This window comes from Alosa alosa, chromosome 23, assembly GCF_017589495.1.
Source record: "Alosa alosa isolate M-15738 ecotype Scorff River chromosome 23, AALO_Geno_1.1, whole genome shotgun sequence".
Classification (NCBI taxonomy): domain Eukaryota; kingdom Metazoa; phylum Chordata; class Actinopteri; order Clupeiformes; family Clupeidae; genus Alosa; species Alosa alosa.
The window spans coordinates 15,147,171-15,175,061 of record NC_063211.1 but is presented as its reverse complement, the minus strand read 5'-3'; the positions used below and the strand labels follow the sequence as shown (position 1 = coordinate 15,175,061).

General features: G+C 44.8%; 1 protein-coding gene across 2 annotated transcripts in view; it reads right to left on the bottom strand.

Annotated features, from left to right (window-relative positions):
* The window catches only part of sugt1 (SGT1 homolog, MIS12 kinetochore complex assembly cochaperone), a 28,453-nt gene extending 1,070 nt beyond the window's left edge, over positions 1–27,383 (bottom strand). Inside the window, exons 1-12 of one of the 2 annotated variants that reach the window (XM_048235603.1) lie at positions 27,146–27,383; positions 27,009–27,057; positions 25,400–25,490; positions 23,814–23,883; positions 22,654–22,724; positions 19,577–19,630; positions 16,690–16,718; positions 13,328–13,353; positions 12,796–12,892; positions 10,667–10,774; positions 2,590–2,680; positions 807–979 (exon numbers count right to left, since the gene is read on the bottom strand). In XM_048235603.1, coding sequence (XP_048091560.1) covers positions 807–979; positions 2,590–2,680; positions 10,667–10,774; positions 12,796–12,892; positions 13,328–13,353; positions 16,690–16,718; positions 19,577–19,630; positions 22,654–22,724; positions 23,814–23,883; positions 25,400–25,490; positions 27,009–27,057; positions 27,146–27,159 — 873 coding nt within the window. In that variant the 5' untranslated portion in view covers positions 27,160–27,383. Of the gene's footprint in view, positions 1–806; positions 980–2,589; positions 2,681–10,666; positions 10,775–12,795; positions 12,893–13,327; positions 13,354–16,689; positions 16,722–19,576; positions 19,631–22,653; positions 22,725–23,813; positions 23,884–25,399; positions 25,491–27,008; positions 27,058–27,145 lie in introns of both variants that reach the window. The other variant, XM_048235602.1, reaches the window with a different exon arrangement.
* Between the last annotated feature and the right edge of the window lie 508 nt (positions 27,384–27,891).

Below are 27,891 nucleotides of genomic sequence, written 5' to 3'. Positions count from 1 at the left end.
TAGTGCACATCTCGCTTCACTACAGCAAGCGGTGCATGCTCCATCCTTGCAACTCTTAATCTCCTCCTCCAATTAAGACACTATGGACAATGTGTGTGTGTGTGTGTGTGTGTGTGTGTGTGTGTGTGTGTGTGTGTAGGGGTAGGGAGGTGGGCTAAATGGGGACTGCTAATAGAGCTACCTTGAATACTGCGGATGATTAGGAACGAACCGAAGCCTCGTCCGCACGGCTCGATAGTCTTGCCAGAGGACGACTGGGATGTGTGTGTGTGTGTGTGTGTGTGTGTGTGTGTGTGTGTGTGTGTGTGTGTGTGTGTGTGTGTACGAGGGTAGGGATCATGCGAACAGAGAGCAGATGCAGAAGCGTGAGTACTGTCCTGGTCGGCTCGGCGCTCATTAAATCTTTATCGCTCGGTCTGGAGGGGTAATGTTCTAGCTGCCGTGGCGTCTCCGACGATAACGCTAACTTAGCCGCGCACATTAAAATGCTGGCGGGGGGAGGAAGAGGGAGGAGGTGGAGGGGAGACATGACAAGAGGCAATCTAGGTCACTCAAAACAGCCTGTCTATTTAATTCAGTGAGATCCGCCTGAAACAGCTCCCTCGAAAAAATTTAGAAAGTGAGAGGAGAGGAGGGGGGTTGTGTGTCTGAGACCGTGTCTGTGTGTGTTTGTGTGTGTGAGAAAAGAAGAGTTAGAGACAGAGAGTGTGTGTGTGTGTGTGTGTGTGTGTGCGCGCACAAGAGAGAGCGAGAGAGTGCAGTGTTTATGTCGGGGCACATTTAAGAGTTCCACAAGTTCAACTCACAAAGGACTTGTTCATGGCACGCTTGACTTCATCCGAGCCGTCCGAGTAGATCTGCTGGAAGAGCTTGTTGAGCGCGGCGTCTCCCTCCAGCTTCTCGTTCTTCTCCTCCTCCTTGATGTCGCCCACCACCTTGTCCCAGTTGCGCGTGTAGTGGCAGGACGACGGGTACTGGCCTGCAACCGGACGAGAGCGAGAGAGAGAGAGAGAGAGAGAGAGAGAGAGAGAGAGAGAGAGAGAGAGAGAGAGAGAGAGAGTGTGTGTGTGTGTGAGTGAGTGTGAGTGTGAGAGAGAGAGAGAGAGAGAGAGAGAGTATATGTGTGTATGCGTGAGTTTGAGACAGTGTGTCTGTGTGTGTGTGTATATGTGTCTGTGTGTGTGTGTGTGTGAGTGAGTGTGAGTGTGAGAGAGAGAGAGAGAGAAGAGAGAGATGGTGAGTACTTCTGACAGGACACACGCCTTGAGGTTCATCGAGACACGTGAGCCGCCTCCATCTTCTCAAAGAGCCGCCGTGTCCACACTGTTTATTTAATTTATTTATTTTATTATGAATGTCTGTGTCTGTGTGTGTCTGTCTGTCTGTGTGTGTGTGTATATGTGTCTGTGTGTACGTCTGTCTGTCTGTGTGTGTGTGTATATATGCGTATCTGTCTGTGTGTGTGTGTGTGAGTGAGTGTGAGTGTGAGAGAGAGAGAGAGAAGAGAGAGATGGTGAGTACTTCTGACAGGACACACGCCTTGAGGTTCATCGAGACCGTGAGCCGCTCCATCTTCTCAAAGAGCCGCCGTGTCCACACTGTTTATTTAATTTATTTATTTTATTATGAATGTCTGTGTCTGTGTCTGTGTCTGTGTCTGTGTGTGTCTGAGGGCATGTGTATGTATGTGTTTTGGTGGCTGCGACTACTGACTGGGGATAAAGTGCTTGATGTTAGGCAGGGTGCCCTCCCCCTCCAGCTTCTCCCATCGGATGCCCTCGGTCTTCTTCATCTTAATCTCGATCTGGAGGGAGGAAGAGAAGAGAAGAGAGATGGTGAGTACTTCTGACAGGACACACGCCTTGAGGTTCATCGAGACCGTGAGCCGCTCCATCTTCTCAAAGAGCCGCCGTGTCCACACTGTTTATTTAATTTATTTATTTTATTATGAATGTCTGTGTCTGTGTCTGTGTCTGTGTCTGTGTCTGTGTGTGTGTGTGTATATGTGTCTGTGTGTGTGTCTGTCTGTGTGTGTGTGTGTGTGTGTGTGTATCTAAGAGTGTCGCTGGTCGCCTTTGCCAAGCAGACTTTATAATGAGCGCCCGCATGCTAATCAACTCCCACTTAAACGTGTGCACGTGCGCCCAGCGAAAAAACAGCGGCAGCGCCAGTCCGGGCAGCCGGTGCCAGCGGAAATCACGCCTTCAATCAGCTCCCTGCAACGCGCCTGTCAAACAATGTGCACGGGCAGAGATGAGATTACCAGGGCCTTTCACACAGCACTTAACACTGACTTCTCCAAGCTAATGTGAGTGGGTATGACAGGCATGACAGGGCGGTGGGTGCTGTGAATGTGTGTGTGTGTGTGTGTGTGTGAGTGTGAGTGTGAGTGAGTGTGAGTGTGAGAGAGAGAGAGAGAGAGAGAGAGAGAGAGAGAGAGAGAGAGAGAGAGAGAGAGAGTATATGTGTGTATGCGTGAGTTTGAGACAGTGTGTCTGTGTGTGTGTGTGTGTGTGTGCGCATGTGTTTGTGTCTGTGTGTGTCTGAGGGCATGTGTATGTATGTGTTTTGGTGGCTGCGACTACTGACTGGGGATAAAGTGCTTGATGTTAGGCAGGGTGCCCTCCCCCTCCAGCTTCTCCCATCGGATGCCCTCGGTCTTCTTCATCTTAATCTCGATCTGGAGGGAGGAAGAGAAAGAGAGAGAGAGAGAGAGAGAGAAGAGAGGAGGGGCAGGGAGGGAAGAGAAGAGAAGAGAGATGGTGAGTACTTCTGACAGGACACACGCCTTGAGGGTTCATCGAGACACGTGAGCCGCTCCATCTTCTCAAAGAGCCGCCGTGTCCACACTGTTTATTTAATTTATTTATTTTATTATGAATGTCTGTGTCTGTGTCTGTGTGTGTGTGTGTACAGACTTAAGAAGACAGGAAGCTGAGGGGAAAACGTTCGGTTGTCGGTGCAATTAGCGGAACATCTCAGCACGGCTTCCTGATGGGGAATGTTTCATTCATGAACCTTCACAGGGGCTGTGATGCCCGTATTTGGGAACGAAGTTCATGGATCGTGGCTATGGAAGTGATTTCAGTGTGCGAGTGGGTGTTTTCTATGTGTGTGTGTGTGTGTGTGTGTGTGTGTGTGTGTAAGCGCACACTTAAATGTCACAAGGCGCATTTCCGTTTCCGACCTTTTTTCCCTGTCTCTCAGCTGGGGAGCTCTCGCTTCCCCTCCGAGGACGACAGAATCCGATTGGGCAATTAACGCGGGTCTGAGTGGAGAGTGGAAAATCTTAAAAGAGGAGATGGGAGGCTCATCAAGGCGCTCAATTACAGCGAGAGCACAGCCCCTGAGCAAGCACTGAGGTGGGATACTTCGCTCGCTATAGATCCCATATCTACCGGTACAGCGGCAGAATAGATTAGCACCAGAACAGATGGAGTTCAAAAAAAAAGGAAAAAAAAAAAATAGTCTGAGAGATGAGAGGAAGAAAAAGGAGAAGAAGAGAAAGAGAGGGAGAGATGAGGCAGCAGGGGAGAGGGAGAGAAAAGAGAGAGCAGGAAGGAGAGGGAGTGGGAGAAAGAGAGAGAGATGGAGCAAGGAGAGGGAGGAGTTGGAAAGAGAGATAGAGAGAAGGAGGGAGGGAGGCTTGACTTGGGGAAGAGACTGGTAAGGCAAGTAGGACAGATGTGCTGGAATGAAAGGGTCGAAGAGTTAGAGTCAGAGGAGAGTTAAGAGAGAGAAAGAGGGGATTATAGTGAGTGGGGGCAAGAATAGGGGTGGGGTGTAAGAGAGAAGTTAGAAAGAGTGACCGGGGGAAGAGAGGAAGGAGAGAAAGAGCGAGCGAAAGAGCACACAAGAGAGTGGAGGCGAGAAGAGAAGAGAAGAGAAGAGAGGGAAGAGATCCCTGCTCCTTCCTGCTGCAGTGCGTGGTTGATACGAGCACTCGACTACTGCAGCCATGGTGACAGTGCTGATAGGCTCGGCTCTCCTCCCTCTCTCCTCCACCTCTCTCTACTCTTCTGCGAGGGCTCTCCGGCATTCAGCTGCCTCCTACATCTGCTATGGCTGGCTTTAAAGCACCTGACAGACTTGCATACGCTCTTCACACCAACGCAAACCACATGCCAGTGTTGGGCTGGTGCTAGTGCTGTGAACTTTTAGAGAACTGGTTTGATTTCGTCAAAGGCTAAAGAGCCAAAATATAGCTATCAACATCACATTAGTTTTGTTGAGGTGAGAAATTATTAGAAATTACCTTTTCTTTTTAAATGGGACTCAAACGTTTAGTTGGTTTAACAACAAAAAACTTTATTTAGCCTAGTATGTAAGCTGATGTAGGCGGTAGACCAGCAAAAGGTGCTCTGGAACCAATTGTCCAGGTGGAGAGCTAACTTTTTTGTCAGTTGAAATGTAAAGAACTGGTTCTGCACTCAAACTTCTTTGGTGAATAGTGGGAAGCAGATTCTGAGCTAGGAGTACAGCAGGCCTCCTGACAATGACATTAGGACCTTGAAATGGCAGCATACCGATACACCCACCCTACTGCACCCAGTGTGTGTGTGTGTGTGTGTGTGTGTGTGTGTGTGTGTGTGAGTCTTTTGGGAGGTGGTAATCAGATGTTGCTGCTGTCACCGTCACAGCTATTAGCTGCGAATGCCAACTTCCGTACGCTTTGATACGCCTGATGCTTTCTCTTAATAAATTAATATATAAATGGCGATAAGTAAACAAATAAATAAATAAATGTGCTCCATCAACAACACCATCAAGCGCGCCCCCACCCATACACACTTAATAGTGTTGGCTCTCTGGATTATTAGCGGTACATTCAAATGGAGAAATAAACAAATCAGCTCTCAGTGACAGGCGTGGAAATTAAAAAGGGGGACGCAAGGCGCTCGTTTAGTTGCAGGGGGAGAGAGTGGGAGAGAGAGAGAGAGAGAGAGAGAGAGAGAGAGAGAGTGAGTGAGAGAGTTATACAGAGAGAGAGAGAGAGCGCAGCACTACTCTGTGTCGCACTGTCTATTGCCCCTCGATGACGCCTGGCGCTCGCTGGGTGCCTGTGCCCTGGCGAGGCGGGCGAATGGTAATTGGTTTGCTGTCATCGTCGCCGGCAACGCTCCCGGCGGGCACGAGGGTCAGCTGCCACTCTGGGCGCCTCAGCTTGAGGATCTGGTGTGTGTGTGTGTGTGTGTGTGTGTGTGTGTGTGTGTGTGTTGGGGGGGTTAAGTGTGTCACAGAGGGGCAAAGCTTGTCGGCTCGCTTGAAAAGATGGCACTGCAGTGTTAAAAGCTTTACAGGACGAGGCGTGATTTGTTTACCAGAACCCCCCAACACACACACACAGACACACACACTCAAGCCTGAATCCTTCCCCCGAAACCCCTGAGACAACATCAGAGGAGTGTGGGTAAATTAGATACACAAACTTGAGCGAATGTAGCAGAGGAAGACCGGGAGAAAGAAAGAGGGAGAGAGAGAAAGAAAGAGAGTGTGAGAGAGAGAGAGAGAGAGAGAGAGAGAGAGAGAGAGAGAGAGAGGGGGGCAGTAAGAGAGAATGAAAGATAGAGAGAACGAAGGGGGAGTGGGGGTAGACAGCGAGGAAGTGCAAGAGATCCAAGAGCACCAGAGACTGGAGAAAAGTAGGCAAGTTGTGAGAGTACGGAAGCATTAACAAGATTAAGTCAGAAATCCCCCTCTTGACGTGCTAATTCACCTTGTACCTGCAGAGGCAGCCACAGCCGCAGCCCCGGGCCCTGTGCTTTGAGGAGATAAAAAAAGGAGAGTGTGTGTTTTTTCACTCGACTCTCCACTGCTCTTACGGGAGCCGATGCTGCCGGATGCAGAAAAAGAGGCATCGTAAGGGGGAAAGCAATCATGAGAACAAGAACGAGACTCCTCTGAGTCTCAGCGAGGTGAAGGCTCAGTGACTAAGATCACACCTCTGTTAATGAATTCACCAATGCCGCCTATTCATTAGAATTGTCAAAAACTCCAGCTATTTTAATGCGGCAAGTGTAGAATCCCAAACTACACCACCAATTGACATGCTGGGAGCGCCTGGTCAGATTTTGGTTTGTAATAAAAAGTGGTGCTCTACTACAGTTTCTTCTGCAAAAAAGTGGATGCCTTGGTAAAACAAAGACAAAACCCTTTTTGTTTCAATCAACATATTCCGAAAAAAGCTACCTAACAGTGGACATTGTTCCCATTTTAGGTCACTCTGTGCTGGGAAGAAGCTCAGGTTTGGCATAGTTCACTCAAGCCCAGAGAACAGCTGGTTCCTAGAAGGTCATTACACTAACTTTACATTTGAAACTGCTCATGTGAATCTGATCACCTTACTGCATACACTGGAACACATGGTCAGTATGGCCAAACTGAGTTTTTTTAGGTTAAAATTATTATTGTTTCATGGGTGTATGTAGAGTGCTTAGTGGAATTGTGTGCGTCGTGTGTGTGTGGAGCCGGGTGTTCCTAAGGAGCCCTGTGGACCAGGGAACAAACAGGGCTTTGTGAGGTTCGCCAGTCTCCGGAGAGGCAGTGTGTATTATTATTTTTTTTTTTTGTGGGGGGGGCTGTGTGTATGAGAGAGAGAGAGAGAGAGAGAGCAGGAGGACTGAGCTCTCTGAGAGAGTAGTAGTCCTAACTGCTGCCCTCCCCATCCTCTATAACCCCACACTCCCACCCACGTTCAAACAGAGCCCTTGTCAGCCTCCCTCTGACACACACACACCGGTGGTATGCAATTTCCACTGTTGCCATGGAAGACACAGCTAGCTAGGCAGGGGCGCAAAGCCCACTGCCTGAGAATTCTGACTAGCCCAGTAGGATCACGCATCTACTTCTCTCGGTTTTTCGCTGACAGTGTGCGCGCGTGTCTGAGTGTGCAAATCACGGACGTCTCCTCAGATGAGCTAAAGTCTGGTTTAAAAGCATCTCCATACAAGGCACTCAGCGATTTTTTAAAGTGTCTGAATCTTTAGCGCACTTATTAAAAGAATTAGCACTTCACTAGAGAGAATGTAACCCCACTGAAGCCGTTAGGGCAGGAACTGGAACTGAAACTGTGTGTGTGTGTGTGTGTGTGTGTGTGTGTGTGAGTGTGAGTGAGTGAGTGTGTGAGAGAGAGGCTATTCATATCCTACTCTTAGTTCAAGTCAGGTGATTGGGGGGTTGAGTGTGTGTGTGAGTGTGTGTCTGTAAAAGAATGTGACTTTGAGAGTAAGTCAGAGAGGAAGAGAGCGAGAAAGAGTGTCTGTGTGCATCTCTGAGAGTGAGTCTATGTGTGTGTGTTTGTGTGGAGGGTCACTTCACAGGCCTTCTCTATGACGGCAGTCATTTGCCAACAATTTCTGGCATGCTGCCACCTGTTAGTTCTGAAAGGATCCGATTCGTCTGCAGACATCATCAGTATGCTACTTTCATCTCACTCTCCAATCATCCAGGAAATCATCAAGAGCTGAGCAAATTGGTGGCTAGATATAGCACTACAGTTTGTGTGCGTGTGTGACACACACACACACACACACACACACAGGCAGGTGGATCTACATCAAAATAACTATATGGTTCTGCTCAGTCAGCTTCCGAGGCTCTTTACATGTACTGCTGAAGGAGGTCATTCGTCCCCAGAGGTCCTGGTTTACAGGAGACCTCGTGTCCCACACTAGACACTCTATATTTCCCTCTCCCTCTTTCTCTCTCTCTCTCTTCCCCTCTCTCTTTCTCTCTCTCTCTCCGTCTTTCTCTCTTTCGCTCTCTCACACACGCATTTGTTTGTGTGTGTTTACTTGCTTGCTAAGCTTTTGAACAAACAACTGTGCTCTCTTGCTGTGTATAGACCACTGTATGTCCTGAAGGTGTTATTCAGAGGACGTTAGTGGAACCATAAAGAAGAGTGATGGATACACTGCGTGACAAACAGATAGATATATCACCAGATAAATATATACAGGCACACAGACAGATAGGCCATTAAGTACACAGTAAGATAGACAGCTGTGAGTTCAGTGTGCCATGGATCAACAGCCTGAAAGATTCAAAGAGCTTGATCTGCCTTGGTCAGCAGAACAGGACCTAGTTCAACTATGACTGCCCAAAGCAACGCATGTTGACCTCTCCGCATCACCATCACGCTGTCGGTCAACATCACAAGCTGCTGTCAGCTCTACCCTTGACCATTAACTGGCAAACTTGTCTGAATGACAAGGGTGGCTAAACCTCATTTTCGACCGAGCAACCAGAGTGGCACAAGAGCTGGAACGTTGAACGGATGACTTCACGATTCGGACAACAAATGCTGCTTACTGCAGAGCCGTAGCCAGCCAGCGGAGCTCACAGATCTCAACCACGGATCTGTGAGCTCAAAAGGAACAAACGATACAAAAGCAGGAGCTTCAGGACTGCTTGACTTGACAACTGCGGAAGGCGCTGCAATCAACCATGGCTCCAGAACACTTGACATCTTGTTAAGTGCACTGCACAGACTAATTGAGTCTGTACAGTGGGTCAAACTCGGTGCAATTCTTGTGCTCAACAAACATCGACCAAACAGCCAGTACATAATGTAAGCCTATATTTAGGTACGGTTCGAGAAGACAAAGCTTCCGTTCTCTTCATGCAACACAAATCCAACGGAGCTACACAGCCTTGCTTTATTACTGTTGTTCAAGTGCCTTAACAAGTATCAATGTTGTCCCGATCCGTTCAGTCTCTCACTAGCAGTTGAGCGGGGCTGGAGGCGGACAGTGAGCCTAACTCTAGGGAGACAGTGGCTGAAGCCCAACGAGCAACTTCCTCTGTGGGTTGCAGCTTTCTCCCGCACCCCACGCCGTCCTCTCTGCCTAGGGGCTCCCGTGAGAGCGCTGACCAGAGCTGGGCAGTGGAGACTGGAACGTCAGGACATCCACCCCTCTCCACTCCACTCCTCTCCACTGCACCACACCGCGCTCCAACCAACCTCTCTGCCCAGGAACACGGAAAGGCTTTTAAGCAGCGGCGTTTGCTTGCTTGCTCGTTCACTCGCTCGCTCACTCCACCCCCAGTGAGAGGCCTCGGTCTCTTAACAGTGCCGCTCCATCAGCGAGCATGTCAGATCTCGATGACTTCTGCGGGAGATGGCACAGCAGGCCTTCTGGGCTGCCTGGACGGGTTGGATGGCGTGGCGCGGAGAGACACTGACATGGCGCTGATGCTCAACTTAGCTTCTCTTTTTCAGGGAGCCAGTGAGGAAAGCGAGCGAATAAGGGAGCGAGGCGTCCAAACGAGCGAGTGACCCGGCGACCAAGTGAGGACGGAAGTGAGTGAGCGTCATCTTCGCTCTTTAAGATCATGCCTGAATCCTTGCCATCTTGGGCGTCTTCATTACACACACCCCCGGCCTGGTGCCGTTCCTTGATGCTACGTTGTGGTAGTGTGTTTCATGAGCGGGCGGCTAGTCATTAATTCCCCAACGGAGGGCCACTGAAATGGCCCTCTCATTACCAAGCAATGAACCCTACCCATGCTGGCCCCCCTCCCACTGAGAAGCAATTAAATCCTCAAACGCAACTCGTTAGCGTCGCGGCGGCTGGGCGTTAATGGCCTGTAAGTGCACATAAGAGCACACACATACACACAAAATAAAAAGTCAAGCTTGTTTCTTACAGACAATTTTATGTGATCCCCTTTTTTAAATGGGAACGGTTGTCACTAGAGGGCACACTTCAAACGAGCCTTGATAGGTTGTAAACATGCGTGTTTGGACGACCGTGTTTGAAGCGTGCCTGTGTGGCTGACTGGCTGGCATGCAGGCATCTTCATTAGCAAGAGCCTTGTTTTAGAGGGGGGGGGTGAGCAATGTAGATGGAGGGTTTCATTGGATATGCTGCATGAACAGGAGGAGTGGAAGAGAGACAGGCTTTAACGCATGGCAGACTGGCATCATGCTCGTCTGCTTAGCAGCACTAAGACCCACTGGCACAGGCCGAAAGAGAGCACCCACAGGACTTCAAGCCTGCAGCCGCTGGTGCCACGCCGCACACTGAGCGGCAGAGAGCAGCCACGTTTGGGATAGGAACACTTATACCCAATTTACTGGGCAAACAACAGCATTCGGGGGCATGGCAGCACTTCAAAGACCCCATTTGCAAAAGCAAAGCCTTACCAGCAGAGAGGACCAATACATTTATTTTTATTCATTTAACTAATGCTTTGATCCAAGGTGATTTACAAGGGTAGAACAATAGGATGGAGTGCATTAGAATATGAATTCAACTGAGTCATCGCTTGTCTGTATCAGATCTATGACAATCTGAGATATGACAGGATAAATATTAGACATAGACACAGTGAAGGGACAGCTAATGAAGGGAAAGGACTATTGAAAATGAAGCTGGTGCCCCATATCTGAATATGCTAAAGCACAGACATCATGTTCTATAACTAAGCATATGATGTAAAATGCTGTGCATGTATGGATGTGTATGGGTGTGAGTGAGTGTGTATCAAAGAGAGGGAGTTAGTGTCTGTGTTTGTGAGTGAGTGAAGTGCCTGCATGCTTGTGTGTGTGTGTCTTTGTGTGTGTGTGTGTGTGTGTGTCTTTGTGAGTGTGTGAGTGCTGGCTGCAGTGGTGGCTGTAGCCGAGTGTGAAGTGGCGAGTGCAGGGCGGGGAGGAGGAGCAGACCTTGGTGGAGAGGATCCGGTAAGTGCACTGCTCGGGGACCACAGCGTGCAGGAGGCACAACTTAAGGCAGTAGTCTTCTCCCGACGCCAGCTTCACAGACGCTGACAACTGTATGAGAGAGAGAGAGAGAGAGAGAGAGAGGAAGAGCGTGGGAGATAGCGGAGAGAGAAGAGTGAGGGAAAGAAGAGAGAGGCGCATCTCGTTTCACTCTTCTGGTGAGAGCAGAGCGGTTGCTGAATCATTTATGAAGATTTCGCAGCTCCTTGCAGGGGGAAAACTCTGTTCCTGCCCTCCCACAAAACACATCTATGAAAGCAGTAGTTCCACTGCCTGTTCAACAGTCTCAAAGCAAAGTACTCCACAACAATTTAGCGTTTTCTCTTTTTCCCCCCATAGCAGAAGTACTAAATAAGTTTGTAACGGATGTAATCTAAAGGTCACCATCAATAATTCTAGCCATGGAACATTTCTATATACATCCACTCCTACACTTTACTTTACTCCACACACACACACACACACACACACACACACACACACACACACACACACACACACACAAGACACACACACACACACACACACACACACACACACACTCTCTTAGCTCAGATACCATCTTTGGAACCTAACTGTGGTAATCGGGTCCCACGGCGGGCTGAAGTGTGCAGCTGCCTCTGGCTGTGTTTACAGGCTCCGGGCGGGAACACGGGGGATGCCTGGGGCCAGCGCAGGGGCCCCTAAACCGCCCCCCTGTGGTGAGTCCGAGCGTGCGTGCGTGTGTGTGAGTGTGTGTGTTTGAGTGAGTATGCATGTGTGTAAATGTGTGGTGAGTGTGTCCGATGTGTGTGTATGTCTTTGTGTGTGTGTGTAAGGCTGTGTGTGAAGGTGTGGTGAGCGTGTCAGATGTGAGTGTGTGCGTGTGTGTGTGAAAGGTGTGGTGAGAGCGTCTAGTAAATGTGTGTGTGTGTGTGTGTGTATGCCTATGTGACACAGTGGTGACAGTGCAGGGGAGTTTTACACTGAGGCGCTGTCATCTCTACAACCACCTCCTGTCCTCCCCATACTCATCCTCGTCCCCATCCTCCTCAGTCCCCTCGGCCGCTCTCTGGGGGAGAAACGCTGGCGCACCCCCCCCTCCCACCACCCCCTACCGGAGTGTCTGCCGGGGGCCTGTGGGAGACCAGCACTCCTCAGCGGCAGCAGCAGCGATGGCAGCATGAGTAGCCGCCCGCGGGCAGATTCCCCAGATACCGCGCATCCATATTTCATCTGCTCTCCATCTCATTTGCAACCAAATTATAACACAAAACTCACATTTTCTGTAATTAATTTATAGAGCAGATCAAACAACGGCCCTATACTTTGATTTTTGTCCCCACCCCCACCCGCCTCTACTTTCTTTCTCTTCCTTTATTTTTTTAGGGGGGTGGGGGTGGATAAAGGGGGGGTTGCGCTTATTTTCATAATTGTTCATCTCTCCACCTCCTCCCCCCTCTATCTCTCCCCTTTTATCTCGGCGGCTTGCATGGCGGCCACGTGTGCATGAGTGCGTGGGGTATTAACGCCTGTCATCAACTGTGGAGAGCCTGGATAAAACACACACACAGACAGACAGACAGACAGACAGACAGACAGACAGACAGACACACACACACACACACACACACACACAGGGGCCAAAATCCCTCCTGGTCTGCCACCTGGCTGTTTAATTAATTAAACAATGATTAATTAACAAAACAAACAAAAAAAAAGGCAGAGGAGAATTGGCGTGTTTATCTGTCAGATTCCTGTGCTGCGGTGTTGAGCAGCAGAGGGACACACCGTGACCATGCACAGGCCGGCGAGGCTCTTCTGTCATACTTATCAACTCAAACAAGAGGAGCGAACACTTCAGCCGGCCAGCCCGGGACTAGATAAGAAGGGGACTCCATTCCTCACGGACGACACCATCTCAGCCCTGTTCAGTGTTCTTAAGTCGGTGCTAGCTGCTGTTACAATGGTGCAATATCAATGTCCTGCACCCCGAGGCCACAGCCTCATAAAAGACACACACACACACAGTCACAGACAGACAGACAGACACACACACACACACAGGCTGAGAGTTAAGTGGACAGAGTTACCTCTTTCTCCTCGAAACTGACCCTGACGTCCTCGTTATTGGCGCCCTTAAGCATGATGGTGACAATGACTTGTGATTCAGTCTGGTACCAGTCATGCCTTATCAGGGGCAGAAAAGGTTTTAAGTTCGGTCATGGACATAATAAAAACAGTCATCATTCTAAGCATTTTTGTTTTGCTCTTTTTTTTGTATATTTGCTTTCCTCAAAACCATAAATATAGCAATGAATGAGAAGACAAAAGAAAAAGAAAAAAAATACAGAACAGATGCGTCGCTCGGAGCCAAGGCTCGCTTCCAACAATAAGGTGATGAAGAATCTGGCTCGAAGAGAACGAGGACAATTCAGCGAGAGCTTATATGGGCAAGTCCAAACTGGAGCACATATTGTGATGTACTGCAGCTTGGCTATATCTGGCATTGTTGTAGATCTCTCTAAATGCAAGGCACACAGGCATGCGAACAGTGGCCATTGTGTTTTTGGTACTATACGGCTCAGTGGGAGCCAAGCTTCGCCGTGCTGTTGTTGTACTCACTTGACAGGCAGTGGGGCAGCGGGTTGCTGTGGAGAGAAAAAGTCAGAAAAATTATAGCCTGGACCATTTCCAGACAAAAGGGGGGGGGATGTAACTAACAAACAACCAAACAAAACACACACACAGAAAAATGTAAACACGCCAGACAAGCAAACCAAAATGGTAAAAGGATGAACACCCTAAAAATAGCAGAGGGACTACTGCAGAAGACAATGTGCCACTCTGGGGTGCTGAGTATACTGAGAGCAAGAGCGCCCCACTGTGGTAGTCTATAAAAATGCCTGAAAAGCACATGGCACTGCAATTTGTTTAGCCCTGAGTCGACAGCCTCTTTGAAATAGGCTCATAAGGCACAACATAAAATGTTGGAAAACGGGAGACAGTGTCATGAAAAAGACAGCTTGATTCCCATTACTAAATAACAAACATAAAACCAGGGAGCAATGTGTGAGATGGAAGTCTGTACATGAACGGTACAAGGCCAGTGGGGGTGTAAAAGGGTGTTGGAGAGTCCAACTCTAAAAAATTTAAACCCGATGCGCACGAACTCACACACACATAACAACAACAGGCATATGCAGAACAGCTCCCTTGTTTGCGAGTGAGCGAATGCATTAGAAAGACATCTAAAAAAAAATGACCATGGTGAGATGGTTTAATTTTTCATGCTTTGGAGAGGCATAATGCATAAGCTAACACAAATCTTCGTAATTTTTCTGACATGGAGCCGACACGCATGTCACCCGTTTCTCTGGAGATCCAGTGGTGGATAATTTGACGGCGTAAACATATTTTTTAAATGGGACAATCATCAAAATGCATTAAAAAAAAATAAAAAATAAAAATTAGCAAGATGAAAGGATCGTTTTCTGGGCATCAAATCCCATTTAAGCTTCTGATTAATGAAAGGGAAACGTCACAGGATCAGATGAATCTGTGAACTTGGCACAGATTTCCTCAATCAGAATGATAAGCTAGGGATATAAGGAGGCTCTTGAGGAGCTGGTCTTTCTCATCAGATCTCTGCTGAGGAGGGATTAGGAGAACCAACACCATTCTGGAGAACCAACCCCATTCTGCAGCATCAACACCACTATGGAGAACCAACATCATGCTGGAGATCTAAGCTGTGCCAATGGTTAGGTAAACCCTGAAGACCTGGGCTTGTGTTCATAAAGCATTTTATTTGACCACTTAAGAGTCGTTTTCTTGTAAATAGCTTTCAAAAAGCTGCGGAGACGAACTACTGAAGAGTTTTTTTCCTGACTGAGAGACATTTTCCTGATTTTACACTAAGGAAGCTGGAAAGGTGAAGGCCGAGTGATGTCTGGGTAAAATTCACCAAGACATTTGAATTGTCTTACACAGTCTCTCTGGACAATCTCAGGATACTGTCAGGACTTCAATGCGAGTATAAATGCAATTTAAAGAACCCACAGTCCTGAAAATCTAGACTAGACCACTGGACATCTCATCTGCCCAATTGGGGAGAGTGCATCTTACCGTCACGGTGGTAGTTTCACCAGCAACTTTCTAATGTGGAGACACAGCACTCAAAAAATACTCCATAGAAAGGCATGCGGCTAGTTTGTCACGCCAATATGACCGTTGTCTACACATATCCCACCCCTTCCTCGGCAAAACGTCGACATGTGAATACATTGAGCCAATCATGTGGTGTATTGTGAAGACATCGTGCCAATCATGTGTTGTGATTTCGCCGCTGGAGCAAGATTGGTGTCTTGAAGCCTTATGCCGCCAAGATTTCTGCGAAATGGATGCCCTACGAGTGCCCAAAAAGCGTTGTCAAATGGCCGCCGAGTGGAGGGACTTGCCTAAAAGGACTTTGGTTTCACTCACATAACTGGAGTGACAATTACTGACTGATCATGGAGGAGATTCACAAAGATAAAGAAAACAAGAAGCGGCGTTCATATAGGTTTAGTCAGATTTTTTTTCTTTTCTTTTTCGCATGCCCAAATGTCCGTCAAGGATTCCCGGGACACTGAAAGACCGGGGTACACGAAACGTGGTGGGCATGTAACCCCACATGGATATCTCGAGAACCGTAGGGTTTAGGACCTTTTTTTTTTTTGTATGTTGATCTCAAGGGGCCATGTCAACCCATTCCATAACCACTCATTTCATGTATAGCCACCTAGTTAAACACAAAAAGTAAAAATGAGGTGTTGTAATTGCAGGTATCTGTGACCTAACATAGTCAAAACTGCGAAATTGGAAGTGTAGGATCATTATGACACCCTCTGTATGCACGCCAAGTTTTGTGGAATTCCGTTCATGGGGGGCCACACAATAAATTAATTTATGTTACTATACACCAACTGGCCTGTAGGTGGCGGAGACAGTTTTCTGTGAATATCTCGAGAACCGTGGGGCCTAGGAGGTCCACCTTTTTATGTATGTTGGTCTTAAGGGGCATGTCAACCCATCCCATTACCACTTATTTCATTTATAAGCCACCTAGTTAAAAATTAAAAAAGCAAAATATTAGGTGTTTTCATCACAATATCTCTGGCTGACAAGGTCAAAACTGCACGAAATTAAAAGTGTAGGATCATTATGACACCCTCCGAATGCATGCCAAGTTTTGTGTACTTTTGTTCATGGGGGGCCTTACAATAAAATAATGTATGTGTACATTTAGTGATGTACACCAACAAGGATTCCCGGGACACTGAAAGACCGGGGTACACAAAACTTGGTGGGCATGTAACCCCACATGGATAGCATGGAACCGTCGTTTTTCGTTTTGATCTGTAGCCCCTCCACTGGACTGGACCCCCCGAAAGGAGGGTAGGGCAGACACAGTTCTCTGTGAATATCTTGAGAACTGTAGGGACTAGGATGACCATTTTTTTCAGTATGTTTGCCTCCAGGGGTCATGTTAACCCATTTCATGTGCACACATGTGCACAAACAGATACACACACACACATACATTCACAGTAATCATACGTAATCACACAGTAGACATATGTGCGCTTGCATGCACAGGCACATACGCAGGCACACACACAAGCATGCACGCACACACACATAACATAAACATGTACATGCACACAATTCAAGAATTTCTCAGAATTATGAACAGGCAAGATGGAGGTGGGGTTGTATAAACTGAATTTTACATGTGAAATTTATGAACTAATCATGTTTTGGTACTTGTTGTCTAGCAGATACCAGTGAGAATTGAGTGTGGATAATGCAATTTAGTTAGAATCATATAGGCCTTTCAGCGTGATTTATTTTTGTGGAAAAAATGTGCTGGACTGGGCGGCGGTCATATTATGTACCGCTCTGCAGTACATCTACAGTAGTTCAAAGATGAACTGAAAGCTTACCGTATTTGTGGCTGCATTCTGAGCCTGCTCTGCTGAAATAGTTAGAAACACAAACACACAAACAAAATTAGCACCTCATACCTTTTTAACAATTCAGCAAGATTGTTTGAAAAACAATTACGTTTTAGTCTGTTTTGTGTGGCCTTAACCATCACTTTACATGTTTTCCCTCCATCAACAGGGAAGCTCAGGATTTCTCGCCAGCAGGCATAACAATCTCAAATTTTACATATAAGGTCTAATTGCCCCTTAAACTGAAGTTCACTACACTTTACTCAAGGGAAATGTTTCAGAGATACTGAATACTGTGGGCAGTTTCGTTCATAGAGGGAATGAGTTCTCCAATACCCACACATGTAGAGTAGGCGCCTAGCAATACACAATTGAGGGAGACAACAGAAAGCCCACACACAGCTGTGGTTCCTAGGCAGAGCTTACACACACACACACACACACACACACACACACACACTCTCACACAAACAGAAACAAAAAACACACTCACATACAGAAACAATCTCTCTCTCACACACACACACACACACACACTCTCTCACACACACACAGAGACACACACAAATACAGTGATTCCCTCAAGCCAGCCCCTTCGCTTCTCTGCATTCAGCTGCCTCTGAAGCTTCATGTCAGTGGGTCACTGTGAGATAGCAAGCATGTGGAATCATCTCTCTCTCTCTCTCTCTCTCTCTTTTTAAAAATGCACAGAGAGAGGAGAGCTGTTTACCATTCCAAGCACACCACAAACAGACTAAATATGCTTTTTTCCTTTGGATTAAGCTGTTATGTCTAATAAATTATTGAAGGGTTTTTATATACAGAGTGAGGCAGGAGACGCACAGAAATGGGGAAAATGGATGTGTGTGTTTATATGTGTGTGTGTGTGTTTATATGTAGGTATGGGACTCCTAACTCAGAACACATCTAGTTTTGATCTATACGGAGATCTCACACACACACACACACACCCAGATAGAGAAAGTGGGAGTGTGAGCTGAATGAGCTAGAGAGCGCGCGAAAGGAATCGGGCGCGATGGCGGTAAATAATTTCACTTTTTAAAACATGAAAGGGATAAGCCTCTCTCAACAATAACCAGACTGCCAGCTCCGCAAAAGACGCACTGAGGGGAATAGGAGGCAGAGGAGGAGGGGAACTCTCTCTGCCTCGCCGCTCCCTTTGTACCACATCTCCCAGTCTGGCTGGCGTGTTTACCACAGATGGTCCCCACACTTAATAACATGACAATCACGGCTCTTGCATTTTTAATGGTTATTCTAATGAGCTGTATCAACTTAGATGAACTGTGAGAAACCCGATGGATAAATAACAAACTGTTTATTTATTTGGACAAATTTAGTTTTTTGTTCTTTGAAACTTTGTCCTGTGTCCCCCCTTCTCAACCTTGTCCCTTCCTGCACGAGAACCGTTTTATTATTCCATTATATTTAATTCTTAAACATTTTCAGTTGCGTGCGGCGTCACCGGTGCACGGGTTGCTTTTTTTGTTGTTATTTTAAAAACATCCGTTCAGCACTCTGCAGGAGGTGATGTGCTTTCATCCCCCTGCATCTCTGGAGTCCACGTGTGGCATCTACCACAACAGTATGGGGGGGCTAAACTATTCAAACGCCTGACCAAGATAGAAACCATCTATTCCGCTGCACTTCTTCATCCAGTCAGCTGCGCCAACCAGAGGAAATGATGCACCGTCCAATCTACAGTACAGTACAGTGCAGTGCAGAGCAGAGCAGAACACAACACAACACAGCACAGCACAGCACAGCACAGCACAGCACAGCACAGCACAGCACAGCACAGCGAAACGGTATATGGTGCAGACGAGCTGTTCAAGCTGTCCACGTGGTTATAGGCGGCCAGTGTCACTAATAGACCCAGAAGTGTGGAGTCCTTGACCTTGGGCAGCTTGTCTGGTTGTGTTGGGACTGCACGGGACATGACGGTGTTGTGTCAGGTCGGGTTGAGTCGAGGCCTGCCCTTAAGGGCTCAGGCTCTCCTAAACAGGAGGCTAGTCAGCAGCCAACTTGCTGCTTTTAAGCCGATTTCTGTAGCGGTTTACCCCCTTTCATTCAAAACAAAGACAACTCTCCCTGTGTTCAATTCAAGCATCAGAAGGTCAAATTTTGTGATTTTATGCAGTTTCTTTAACTTGCTAGGTGGAATGCAAGTCAGGATCCATAGGTTTGGACTGGTATACTACTTATCAGTTTAGATTTAGGGAAAGTAATAAAAGAGTAGAGGTTTCAAAATCCACCACAAGCTTCAGTATTCAATCTGAATAAAAATTGTCCTTATAGCTAGATGAATGTAAATGTCTTTCATGGCTCAGGTAATGGCAAATTGAATATCACTTTATGCAATACTTTCATTTCAATTTATTTACGAATCTGTGTAATTATCATTCTAATCCATTCTATTCTGCACTCCCAGGGTCATCTTACAAAGAAACTAATCAACTAAATCTAATTAACTGCAACCACAGTGTTTGAAGGTGAAACTGTTCACAATATAATATTCACAATACAAATTTATGAATAGGGTTCGACATGCACAGACCTTGAATGAGGATTTCTTATTCTTACCTTTTAACAAAAATGTTTCTATGAAAAGAGAAATAACATGACTCTCTCGGAATATCTACCATTCTGAGATAAAGGCAGTGTCCCATGATGCACCCTGGTTACTTATTGCATCTTTATAACTGAGTGGAAATGTGGACAGTGATCAAAGATCAGTGAATTTAAAGTCACTACTGGGTCTACTGCCAAACCATGTAGGCTAGCTCTACTAAATTCTTACACATCACAGACATTAAACTGGCACCTGTAATCAGCAACAAGGTATTAGACTTACTCTGCTTTGCCTCCTCACAGCGGTTTATCCACGTCTGGAACAAGTCATTGGAGCCTGAGGAACAGAGAGAATCAAAATGAAGATCAGAATCAGGTTAAGAAGAAGGTTTATGGCCAAGTACGTATCAACATCAACATAATTTGTCTTTATCGTGTGGTGCAAACAAGCTAGATGCTGTATACCAAGGGATTTACTAAGACAGTTTACCACAAACGTAGCATAAATTTGTATCATAAAAACTGAATGTCAATTTACAAATTTACAGCAAAATTCGGTTGAATATGTATGAAACAAATTCAAGTTAAACGGAAAGACAGATGACAAGAAGAAAAGGGTTGAGTAGCAGATTGGGCCTTTGAAACACTAAAGCTCCTCTGACCTCCTGACCCTAGCCACATTGTCTCTGCGTCAACCTCTGCAAGCACATGTCAAAGAGATTATACACATTTCAATCAAACTTCTCTGAACCAGTAGCCCCTTATGCTGAAGTCAGTTGTATGGTACCATTTGTCAGCCAAGGGAGGGGACTGAAAGTTGTTGAAGCATGGAAAAAGTACACACACATAATGACTACCTGATGTGCCATAGTGCCCTTTTATAGAATTATTACAGATGATCTGATGTAATTGTATCTATGGAACATTACCTGAGCTTCCATGGAACAACTCAAATATACTGAATTCATGTATAAGTGTGTAGAATTCACAGTCCTTATTTATAAAACCACTAATACCAGATTTAAGATGAGGAGCTGGCTGATTGGTGGCTAAGGTCAGGCTTGAGGTCCCTCCACATTATACGCGGCACGCGCTGCACTTGCCGCTATGTTTCTCTTAGTTGTGCTATGACCCAAAGATTTTTCTTCTACTTGCCGCCAGGCTCAGAGCAGAAAAGCCATGATTTACAGCATGACGCGGTCAAAGCACAACATGGTTGAACGCCGTTTGCGGTGTGCTCGGCACAGCGGCAGACCAGACTTGTGTGTGCAAGCCATTGAAAATATTCATAGCGTAGCACTGCCTGTGTGCCTGTGTAGGGGCCTTTAGCATTATACATAACATGTTTTAATCATAAAAGATTGGACTATTTTCTCCAACTCATCTTAAACTATTCGATTCAATTTGATTTTCGGTACTGTTTGATGGTTGTTTATATCTTTCTTGCTTATAAAAATAATCATTAATTAAGGCGAGACTACAGGTGAATAGGGTAAAAAGCAGATATTACTATGAAACTTCCCCAGTTAATTACTTGCATAAATATGGAAAAAAAAATATTACTGTACAAGTTTTCTATAATTTAATGTTTAACTATGCAAATTATGCATGATCTAATTAAATATGCAATGATTTGCATAAACTTTAAAAACAAAATCAGAACATTGGATAAAGCCAGGTTAAAAAATCTTTTAGTCTTTTAGAGAGGGAATTACGGATATCTCTTTTAGTTATTCAGTAAATCAGGGAATATTGCTAATAGCCTTAAAAAAATGTTTTTAGGAATAAAATGTAACATAAAACAGGCTAGGAACAATATATCAACAATGCAGGAGAGAGAAACTTTTACAACGATACCAGATATGATATATTTCAAAGAATGGTTGCGGTAGTGCATGTTCCGTTAGAATGCTAACTTTTGGTGAAATATACTGGCACAAGTAGAAAAAATGTGATGAAATAAACACCTACATGTGTAAATCAGACTTTTTGTTGTAGTAGTGTGAGAGAATACATGTTAAGGTAGCAAACTAGCCTAAAATCTCGAAATCAAATTATGTTTTCACCTGCCGTGTCTCACCTTAAGCATATAAAGAATATTACTTACTTATACACACACAGCCATACACAACACGCACACATATGAGCCCCCGCTCCTCCTCCTCCAACACACACACACACACAGTTTTAGTTTACTGTCGGGGCCTAAACCCAAGACTTTGTGGGGCAGCCGTGGCCTACTGGTTAGAGCTTCAAGCTTGAAAGGGTTGCTGGTTCGATCCCCGACCAGTAGGTAAAATGTGGGCCGGGGAAGTGGTTGAGCACTGCTCTCCCATGCCCACATCCATGGCTGAAGTGCCCTTGAGCAAGGCACCTAACCCCTCACTGCTCCCCAAGCGCCACTGTAGCAAGGCAGCTCACTGGGTTAGCGTGTGCTTCACCTCACTGTGTGTTCATTGTGTGCTTCACCTCAATGTCTGTACACCGTGTGCTCTGTGTGCTTCACTAATTCACAGATGGGATAAATGCAGAGACCAAATTCCTTGTATACGCAATGGTACGAAACTTCTACAGTAGTACAACTATGACCTTTAGTCCAATAACGAGGCATTAGAAAGTTTGTAAGTGCACCAGGAGTGGCAGGAAGCGATTACATCAACGTTTTTTGGTATATCCAGTTTTTAATATTTTTTTTCCGAAGTGTTTACAACTTAGTGCTAACTAATAATTGTTGCAAACTGGACTACGAACAAAATATTAGTGCATTCCTGGATCTACATCCTTATGCATGCTTCCTGCCAGGACTTTTATGGGCTTTTCCCAAATCACGGAAGAAACGTTGAAGCAGCCGTATAGTAGCAGATAATCAGGCAAGTGTTATTTAAATAAACTCCTTAAAACTCCTGGTGCACTTACAAACTTTCTAATGCCTCGTTATTGGACTAAAGGTCATAGTTGTACTACTGTAGAAGTTTCGTACCATTCAGGGCTTTATTAGTGGGGTAATTTACGAGATAAAAGTTGGTTCCATTACGACTGCAGAACGTCATTAGTTTCTAACAGCACTACACAACCAGGGTTTGACCAAGGGAAAAAAGGTTCTGGGAGGGTGTTTGGCTCGGGGTCATGGTGCAAAGGAAAGATAAAAACAACTTTTGAGGCACTCCTTGCTAAAGTTAAAAAGCCTTTATTAAACTCTGGCTACATGCCTACGCGTTTCGACACATTGTCTTCATCAGGGCAGGCCCATGGTGCAAAGGACCCTAGGGTGAAATTACTCCGAACCATCGCTTTAAGGGTTGCTTTACGAATGTTTGGACAACACTTCACTCGGAGGCCAACCAAACGTTAGAGACTCACCTTCAAGCTTCTGCCCTTCCAGCAGGGCCTCATGGGCAGACGTAAAGTTGTTCAGATGGTACTCAGCAATTCTGAAAAAAGACACAAAGAGAGGTGTAATAAGCCATAGTGTTCCGATAAGTCTTCTAAGGCAGTGGTTTTCAAACTGCGATACACGGACTATCTCTAGAGGTACTCCAGGAGTGTACGTTTCATTAAAAAAAACAAAATAATCCCTTCAAATTATACAAAAATATATATAATAAAAACTATTTAAATTTATACTAGTTTTAGTCTTTCTTAAAATAAGAAACATCAATACATGTGGTTGTATTCTCCTCAAGTCTCCTTAAACCTCCAGTCAGGCCTGATATTGCCTTAGAACAGTGGTTCTCAAACATTTCTCAATGAGTACTACCTCAGAAAATAATTGGCTCTCCAAATACCACCATTATTACCGGCATTAAAATACAGTAGCGTAGGCCAATTTAACTACATATTTCACATATGCTGTTTTGCGTTGTTTATTTGACAATTTGAGCTTTGTGATATTGTAGCACCTTGCGTTGCTAGTTGAGCTATTCGTAAACACACTTCTACTGAGCAAATTAAAAGAAACATGTTTGGAATTTTCTCAGGCTACATTTTCGATTGTAACCCCTTGTCAGTCAATAGTGAAAGTAAATAACCGTGTAGAACTGTTTTGACGATGACTACGAGACCACAGTGAAGTTAGTTTCACTTTGCCTATGAGTTCAAATAATAGGCGAGTGCAAAATGCATGTAGGTGTAGGCTATACTCTGCTAGTCACACACAGGTTTTAGTAAAGCAAGGAGCCTACTAGTGGAATTGCGCAAGCAGATTCCTTCAGATGCGTTGATTGTCAAAATACTGACGGGCTGTTTGATGTTACACTGAGTCTTTTTACTTTATCAAAAGGGCATTATGTTCCTCTTACGACCAGTTTCCTTTGTGTTTAAAAGAAGACTCATTCCCTTTCTTCATATTGTTTTAATTAATTTACACAAGGGTGAAGCTGCAGACTCTTGGAAGTGTCCAGGCCTAACTTGACTCGGACCAATAACAGATCATATCTGGATTTCTTCCTACTGTCAGTGGCCACAATGAACATGTTGACAGCAGGAATGTTTTTACAATTGACATATAGCATTCCACAAACCCTGTTCTCAGAAAGGCGAGAGCTAGTCCAGGCTGAAGCTGCTGGGCTTTTTTGGAATCCTCAGCAGCACCTGTAAAAAGACAAAAACAAACACAGAAGATTACATCTGAAATTACATAGTTTTAGTTTTTATCTAACCTACACAAAATGCAGCTGACAGACCACATTCATGGCGGAGTGGTGACATCAGTCTCTATACCATAAAAGGCCCTCCACTTATGTGGAGAATATCTGATATAATCTGGCAGTGCACACAGATTTGTACACACACGCACAAACTGGCATATACATACAGACATGTAGACATGCGGGTGCACATACATACAAAATGTCTACTACCGATGTGAAACTCACGATGTAAGAACGCAGTATTGCCTCCCAGCCTCACACACACAAAATGGTCAAAATCTAGACATTCTGCAAAGCATTGTGTAATATCATAATGGCAGAATGCAATGCACAATGCAAATACAGATACAATGTACTACCGGTATGCCTCCCGTGCTACTATGTGACAGGCACTAAGACAAACAGATACTAGGTTGTCTAAACTCTGGGCCACATGGGTTGTCTAATGCTCAACCACCCCTGACTCCAGGCCTACAGGTACACAAATCACTTTTGGTCCATATGCGCTGGATTTAAGCATCTGTACTGAAGAATTTGAGAAGCTGTTACTGCTGCGTTGTAATATCTATGCGACTATGGTCGCATGTGCTCAGGATTTTTGCACCAACTTTCATAGCACTAGAACAGTCAAGTGTGGGTCATTCCACGTCAATTCAACCAGGGCCCACGCACTTAGGTCTCAAAAAATTCTGTTACCACAGTGCCACCTGTGGTTGTATAGAGTAACCTGTGGTAACTCTATACAAAACATATTGATCTCAATGGTGCATTTTGCCCATGTTCAGGGTGGAAAATAAAAAAGACGGATTTGCATAAGACAAGTCAAATTGGTGTTTTTAAAAAGAAAGGATCATGAAGAATAAAGAAAAACATATTTAAAAAACCTTTGTATATTCCCACAAGGAGTTTGGGTGCTCTGAAAATGAGAACCAAAATGATTTTTCAAACTTGTGAGGTCTGCTGTTCAGACCCTGAAGGGATTTCTTTTCTGTTCATTGCTTTTTGTGAGAGTGTTTCTACTTATCTCAGTAAGGGAAATAAACCAAGAGCCTATGTTGAGTACAAATATGTCTTCTGAAGGCCTAAACAGAGCCCAGCCAAAAACTCCAATAAAATGTTGATCAACTTTAAGGGACGGCTATGACCATGCAGGATCATCCAGACCAAACGTGACAATTTTGCTACATGCTATTCCTATTGATGTATCAGCATGCAAAATTTGAGCCTTCTACATGGTTTAGTTCTTGTGCTTTGGGCTTGTGAACTTTGACAAAAAAAAAAGAGGCCGAAAGAGTCCTGGGTAACATAGGTACACCTGGTAATTTTTTCAGAATTTGTTGAGACCTAAGTGCGTGGGCCCTGGTTGAATTGACGTGGAATGACCCGTCTGTATATGTGTGTGTTTGTGCGTGTAAGAGCCCGTGATAAAGTAAGAGTAAATATCGTACATTACTTACGAGTATAATTTTCAAGCAGAATGTGGGCGTACGACCGCTGACAGAGCCATTCAGCATTATTAGATGATTCCCCTAAAGCCCCGTTGAGTTCCTGGAAATAGAGGATGCCAGTTAGCTTGTTGTGACTAACTAGCTAGTTCAGTAAATCATCAATCAAGTGAACATCTCATGTTAATAACAATTGTTCAACGTTATAGTCAGTGTTGGGAGTCATGCATTAAAAAAGTAATGTAATTACAGTAATGCATTGCTTTTTGCTGTAATGCAGTAATGTAAGGCATTACCAATACAATTTCAGTAATATTTTACTCTGTATAATTCTCAGTAACTGAAGTTACTTTGCTTTTTAATCCAAAATTGAGAAATGCTCAATTGGCACCAGAGAAGATTATCCAAGAATTAAAAAAAAGTAATCTATGCTGGTCCTGGAATTTGATTGCCTTGTTTAGATGACTGTAGAAAGGGAATTTGAGTTATCTTTGCCATTCATGCAACAGATCTAACATGGTTAAGCTATACTCATTTCAAGCAGTGAGAATAACTAAAATGTTGCTTTTACAGACAAAGATCGTAGTCATTATTCTCAAACTAAAGTAGTCATTATTCTCAAAGTTTACACCACTGTAAGTGGAATGATGAGAACCATTTAAAGTCAACATACAATTTCACTATGGCTATATTTTACTATATTAAGTTGTGAGTGACCTTTGGGGCCTACATTGTCCCATGAGCCATAACTGCAACCATTATATTGTTCTTTTGTTAGCCTTATGCCTAGCTCAGTCATTATGTCACCTCCTGCCGTGTAATGAGCTGCATTGAACACATGAAGATCTATTGAGAACACCAAATCCATATTTCCTTATTTTGGTTAAAATAATGTAAACATAGTGTAATGCCTTACAATCCAAAGACAGTAATATTGTAATGTAACAAATTACTTTGAGATGACAGTAACAAGTAATAAATAATGCATTACGCTTTTGAAGTAACTTGCCCAACACTGGTTATAGTACTATGCTACCAAATTGGTAACTATCAACCATCCTAAATATGCATTCTTGTGAATTCTGATAAATGACCAGGCCAGGTACTTCATAGAGGTTAGGTTAGCCAAGTAGCCTATCATTAGCTGGCTAACATTAGCCAATTGATTCGTATAACTGTATAAAAGTAAGAGCTGGTTAAAAGAGAATTTAGCTAATTGAAAGAGATTTACACATAACAAACAAACTGTCTAAACTGTCAACTCAGATACAGTTACCTGTTACTTGGCTAAATGTAACGTTGTGATAAGTAGCTTGCTAACTTCCAGCATGTTGCTATTTGACAACATCTAGTGCCTCTCCAGTTAGCACTGCGATAAGGCTAGCTAGAGAGCATTGACTGTGTGAACTAGCCAGTTAACTGGTGACGTTAATGTAACACTGATCATGCAATATTCTGCGCTGGGAATTTGTATGGCCCAGAAATATGACAAGTGAATCCCTACCACAATACAAACACAGATTATAAAGCGTTGTTGTTGTTTGCCAGGATATCCAGCTGGCCTGCTAGCTAGCCAGCAGTTAGAAGCTAACAGTGGTTTGTTTGCTAACGTTCACGTTACCTCCAGAGCTTTCTGTGGATCCGCGTCTATGAAAGAATCAGGAAAACTCCTGCAATAACACATTATACAACATTAAATGATCGCCAACGAGAAGGAACACTTTTTAGCTCTGTCGTTTGGGTAAAGTTGCCCCCTACCTTTCGCATGCCATTGTTTTGGTACTGTGAGGCTGAGCGACTGTTTCATCCACCTGACGTCTAGAAAGTTCTTCTCGATGAGGAAATATGATGCTAGCGGTCGTTTTCAGCTAGCTCGTGAGGAACCAGAGATGGAACTTTCATATTCAACACAGCTAACTGTACAGTTGCGGAGGAGTCAACAGTGACAGCTAGCAAGGGCTTTACGCAGGGGTACCACCTATACTAGTGTGAGGGAGGCTTGAGTGAATATGATTCGCTCTAATTCAGAAGCATTTAATGACAGCAGTGGAATTCTGGCTGATGTGCTGACCGTCTCTCACTGATTGACAAATTTAAAAAAAAAATCTAATATCATCCTGATGTTGACAGATAGCACATAAACTCTGTTAATTATGATCAAAATGAATCGCTAATGGTTTTGCTATGTTAAAAGCCAATTGTTGAACGTTTTAAAAATGCAGACAGCAGTCCAAGATGAGTAACCTAGATAAACTGGTCAACTAACTTTGCAACTATGCACTTTTTTGCCACTGAGACTTTGTTATGTTTTTTTCTCATGCCAGGTCAGCATGTTTCAAAGTAGAGAACTGCCAGGTTCTGGTTAAGTTTCTCCTTCTGCATGTCACAAATGCCTTGCTCGTTTGTAGGCCTACACAGCTTTATTGATAGGCCTATCTCTCATGTCCAAGATTCCAAACTTACTCAGGCATAGGCATGACAATGTGGTACCATAATTATAGAAT